Source organism: Gadus macrocephalus, chromosome 19 (assembly GCF_031168955.1).
Source record: "Gadus macrocephalus chromosome 19, ASM3116895v1".
NCBI classification, from domain to species: domain Eukaryota; kingdom Metazoa; phylum Chordata; class Actinopteri; order Gadiformes; family Gadidae; genus Gadus; species Gadus macrocephalus.
The window spans coordinates 10,724,054-10,729,053 of NC_082400.1; the positions used below are offsets into that span (position 1 = coordinate 10,724,054).

General features: G+C 50.0%; 2 protein-coding genes across 15 annotated transcripts in view; both read right to left on the reverse strand.

The window, feature by feature from the left end:
- atp5f1c (ATP synthase F1 subunit gamma) overlaps positions 1 to 5,000 on the reverse strand; it is a 341,300-nt gene that overhangs the window by 38,488 nt on the left and 297,812 nt on the right. The window lies entirely within an intron of this gene.
- The window catches only part of celf2 (cugbp, Elav-like family member 2), a 33,456-nt gene that overhangs the window by 22,825 nt on the left and 5,631 nt on the right, over positions 1 to 5,000 (reverse strand). For all 14 annotated transcript variants that reach the window (XM_060037891.1, XM_060037889.1, XM_060037887.1 and 11 more), the window contains exons 2-3: positions 3,613 to 3,774; positions 918 to 981 (exon numbers count right to left, since the gene is read on the reverse strand). In XM_060037891.1, the coding sequence (XP_059893874.1) occupies positions 918 to 981; positions 3,613 to 3,774 (226 nt within the window). The remainder of the gene's footprint in view (positions 1 to 917; positions 982 to 3,612; positions 3,775 to 5,000) is intronic.

Consider the following 5,000-nt stretch of genomic DNA (forward strand, 5'->3'; position numbering starts at 1 on the left):
GGGGCGTTTGAGGGTGGGGAAGAGAAGGGAGAGAGAGAGAGAGGGAGGGAGAGAGAGTGTGAGAGAGAGAGAGATCGACACAGAGTGTGAATGCTGGAGGGGAGTGTGACGTGGGAAAAAACAAGGTGAGATGAGAGCGGACGAGAAGCATCAGGATGAAGGGAGGAGGTGGGGGAGAAGGGGGAGGAGGATCTGAAATAAACGGGTGCAGGTTTGGAGGTGGGGGGGACCTGGAGGGGCCTGAACTGAGAAAATGAGAGAGGGAGCGAGGGAGCGAGAAGGCTGACTGTGACACAGCAGTCATGCAGCTAGTGGGGTGAGGTGAAGCGATCTCATGGTACGAGAGAGAGAGAGAGAGAGAGAGAGAGAGAGAGAGAGAGAGAGAGAGAGAGAGAGAGAGAGAGAGAGAGAGAAAGAGAAAGAGATTAAGAGGAATATATATAGAGACCCAGCAGTAGGTGGCGCCAGTCAGCAGAAGTTGAACATTCTTCGGAATACCCTTTGGAGAAAATATTTTCCATGACTTCTATGCTGTCTATACTTTTCATCCATTCCTGACAAAAGCTTTCTGGATCTCGGTTCAAAGTTTTCCATGGCTCCCCTCTGGTCTCCACATCAGAGTAGAGCAGGGCTTGTCTGGCCTACAAAGACTTGTGATACTCTTGCTCCCTTTTTACCCCCCCCCCCCGAAATCGCACCCTCGACACAGTACCCGCCCCACACAAGTTAGTCCACTGCATCTCTCTGTTCTCTGATCTTTCACATTTCCGTTCGGTTATTAATCAGGGCTCAGGATTAATGGAGGACCAAAACACACCACAAACGGGAGTCATGGTAACCAAGGGTTAAGCGTTTCGTCTGGCGTGACAGACAAGGTGCTTTTACGCTGCGATACTTCCGGTAGTTTTATCACTCACCTGCCATCTGCTGGATCCCACTGAAGGCGCCAAGGTTACTGGACGAGGTCGCCTGCTGGAGCAACTGGTGGAGAGAGATGGAGAGACAAAGAGAGAGATGAGATGGGGGAGAGGGACATGGAGGGGGATAGAGAGAGAGAGAGAGAAAGAGAGAGAGAGAGAGAGAGAGAGCGAGAGAGCGAGAGAGAGAGAGAGAGAGAGATTTAGAGACAAAGAGAGAGGGGTGAGATAGGAGAGAGATGAGATAGGAGAGAGGGACATGGAGGGGGAGAGAGAGAGAGAGAGAGAGAAAGAGAGAGAGAGAGAGAGAGAAACAGAGAATGAGATGAAGAGAGAGAGAGAGAGAGAGAGAGAGAGAGAGAGAGAGAGATCAAACAAGGGGAGAGACAGAGAGAGAGCGAGATAGAGGGGGAGTGAACGGGGAGAGAAATGGAAGAGAAGGGGGAGAGAAAGGGAGAGACATAAATACAAAAAAACATAATGAGCAAGGCAGATACAGCGTCCAAAAGATTTCCTTAACATGAGGAGACTGTGAGACTATTTCTGGGGCTGAAATGTCCATCAGCGAAGGATTTAGCATGGATGTAACATGTGCATCAGTGGCGTGCAGGCAAACGAGCGGAAAATATTGCTTGATCTCCCCTCCAAGGGAAGACACTGTTTGTATTCTACCAACATTCTCCCGGACAAGTTGAGCATGAAAAGCTCCAATTGAGCTGACTAATTAAATTCCAAAAAAAACAGGGAATACTAACGCTGTACTGATTGTGTCAAAAGAAAAAGACGGAAAAAGAAAAGACGAACCAGAGTCAAAGACATCAATTCACAGCCAATTACCATCTTGGTTCTTTGGCATTCATGTTTGAAAGCAAGAGAAGAGGAGCAGACAGACAGAGACACATGCAGACTGACAGACCGACAGACACACTGACAAACAGACAGACAGGCAGCACGACAGGCAGAGACGTCGACAACGCAGACAAAGACAAAAAGACAGACAGCAGAGAAATGAAAAGTCTCTGCATGCATGTTCGGTCCAATTCCCAAAATGCCAAAATTTATTTTATTTGACTCTTTTTAGTGACTGAATCAATAACGGTTTAAGGAGGCATGTTGTCTACGTTCTGTTTTCCCTGGTTGAAGAAACAGGTGCAAATTGCTCTTTGGATTAAACAAATTGAAAATGGGGAAAGATAATAATAAAAACTAACGTCAGCAACGTGTGAGTTTTCGGATTTTAGGCTCAAAGAATAATTAGAAAACTACGGAGCCAAGCAGATGTCGGTTAGATGTCCTGATAACTTGGTGGAGAGGATTGACATTTCTGGGACACTTTAAGAAACAGTTAAGCCCTGGCGAAGATAAAGCCATGGTCAAATAAAAAACAACAACCGCGTAGTACAAAAAAAAAAGAGAAAGAAAAGAGAGAAAAAAATCCTTCGCTGATGTGATCCAATAGCAGTCCTTCAAATCGAAAACTGCCTAGCCACTATTGGCCCTGGCGTGCCTAAGCCCCGCCTCCCCGATCCCAGACACATCAGCACCTCAGCTCTGGACATGGTGGAGTTCTCACAGTATTTTCTGTCTATAGCCTCCAAGCTGTGCAGGAACCCCTGAGGTGTGAGACGAGGCCAGTTGCGGGGGATTAAAGGTTATTGTTGTTTAAAGGGCAACGCTCTGGACTGCGGATATGTGAAGGAGGGTTAGGTCCAGTGGATTCCGTTTTTTGGTGCTGGTCGCGCTGGTTGGTGGCGGCGGGAGCTCAGACTGACTCGACTTGGGTGAGATGTGACGGACCTAAAGAGTGAGTGGTGACGGTGGTGACTACGTGTGGTGGTGATCTTTGTGATGGTCATGATGAGTGTGGTTGGAGGTTGCGGTGGAGGTTGATCCACGCGTCGTCATGGCAGCGTGTGTGCCAGTGTGGTTGGAGGTTGCCGTGGTGGTTTGGTGGTGGTGGCGGCGGTGGTGGTGCTGGTGTCGGCCGTGTGCGTGTGTAGTTTGTGTTGGTTGTGGTGTCGGTTTGGAGAGAATGAATTTCCTCTTTGAGGTCAATCAAAGGAAGATCTAACGGCGGGGATGTGTGATGGTCGTCAAGGTGTCATTTGCTATGGCTTTGATGGCCAATCGGTCTGGGGTCAGTGTCGTTTTGTTTGGGGGCAATCGTGGCCGTGTTTATGATGGTGGGGATGTTTTATACTCATGATAGCGTAGATGATGGCGATAATAGTGCTGTTTCTGGTGATCAGGAAGGTGTCTATGATGGTGGTGGTGGTGGTGCTGTTTCTGGTGATCATGATGACGCCTATTATGGTGGTGATACTTGTAGTGGGCATGATTGTATTCATGCTGGTCGCGGTGTAAGTAGTGATCATGAAAGGGTTCATGATGCTGGGAATAGTTGTAAGTGATTTGCGTGAGTTTTCATGACCGTGGTGACACATTCCATGCCGGGCATCATGGTGCTTCTGTTTGTGTCAATCACAACCGTATTAACTACGGTCCTGCATCTATTCGTAGCGATCATGCTAGCGGCTACGACGGCTTCAGCGGTGGTCTCGTAACATTGAGGTGACGGCGGCAGTGCTGTCCCTGGTAACCGTGACAACGCTGATCCACGCATCGTCATGGCAGCGTGTGTGCCGGTGCGGTGCGGTGCGGCCGCGGTGTGGGAGGGTGTGCGTTCTCCTCTTACGGCCAGGTACTGCGGTGTCAGGCCGCCCAGGCCCGTCAGGCTGCCCCAGGTGGTGGCGCTGTTGAGCTGCTGCATCTGCTGGGCCAGCTGCTGCTGCAGGCGCCTCTGCTCCTTGTCCTTCTGGGTGTCGGCGAACTTCACCACGATTGGGGACGAGCAGCCCTGTGGGGGAGACGGGGGACGGGGGGGACGGGGGGGGGGGGGGATATGGGGTGGGGAGGGGGGGGGGGGGGAGATAAAAGAGGAGAGCAGGGGAGCAGGGCAGAGCAGAGGGGTGAGAAGAGGAGATGAGAGGAGAGCAGTGGAGAGGCGAGAGGAGACGTGGGGAGATAGAGGAGGGGAGGGCGCAGGGGGAGGGGGTGGAGGGGAGAGAGGAGGAAGGGGAGATGAGAGGAGAGGAGAGGAGAGGAGGGGAGCGGAAGGGATAGAGGAGAGAGGAGAGGAGAGAGGATGGGAAGGATGTGGAGATGAAAGGGGAAGAGAGCATTACAGGGGGACAGGAGAGGAGATCAGGGTGGAGGAGAGGAGGGGAAAGGCGAGAAGAGAGGAGGAGAGAAGGGAGGACAAAAAGGAGATGAAAGGAGAAGAGAGCAGAGAGAAAGAGAGGAGAGGAGAGGGGTTAAGATGAGAGGAGAGGAGAAGATGAGAGCATTAGCTTGGAACTCTTGGCACACACACATACATGAACGGGCATTTTTACAAGAGACCAGGAGACAACAATGGCAAAACACAGTGACTCATGGGAACACACATAAAAGACAACATATTATACATGTTATTTCAGTATCAAACCACATTATTAAAAAAAATCCTCAGATACAGAGAGGCCTATACTTCAACTCACTCGCTCTCTATATCTCTCTCACACGCACACACGCACACACACACACACACACACACACAAACACACACACACACACACACACACACACACACAGCCGGCCTTAAGAAGAAATGACACCAATGCCTGTGGGCTTTGGTTCCCCCAAAAGGTCCTGCAGTTATCTACAAGTCCAAGATGGCTTCACCGAAAGAAGATTTCCTGACTTCTACAACTATTTCATCATCTCAGGGAGACTTTGTGTGTGTGTCTGTGTTTGTGAGGGAGAGGGTGAGCGAGAGCCAGAAAGAGAGAGAGGGAACGAGAGAGAGGGGGCCAGATGAGAGGTAGGGTGGCTAGGGAAGGATTTGAAAATCTGGACAATAAAGAGAAGTGGAACTAATTGTCCAGACCTTTACACCAACTTTGGTTTATTGCCTCTTTGATGTATTTTATGGGTGTGTGTTTATGTGTGGGTCTGTGTGTGTGTGTGAGCAAGAGGGAGCCCATTGACTGCTGTGAATTGTCCAACTAAAATTGAACAAATTGAACATATAAACTTGTCCAC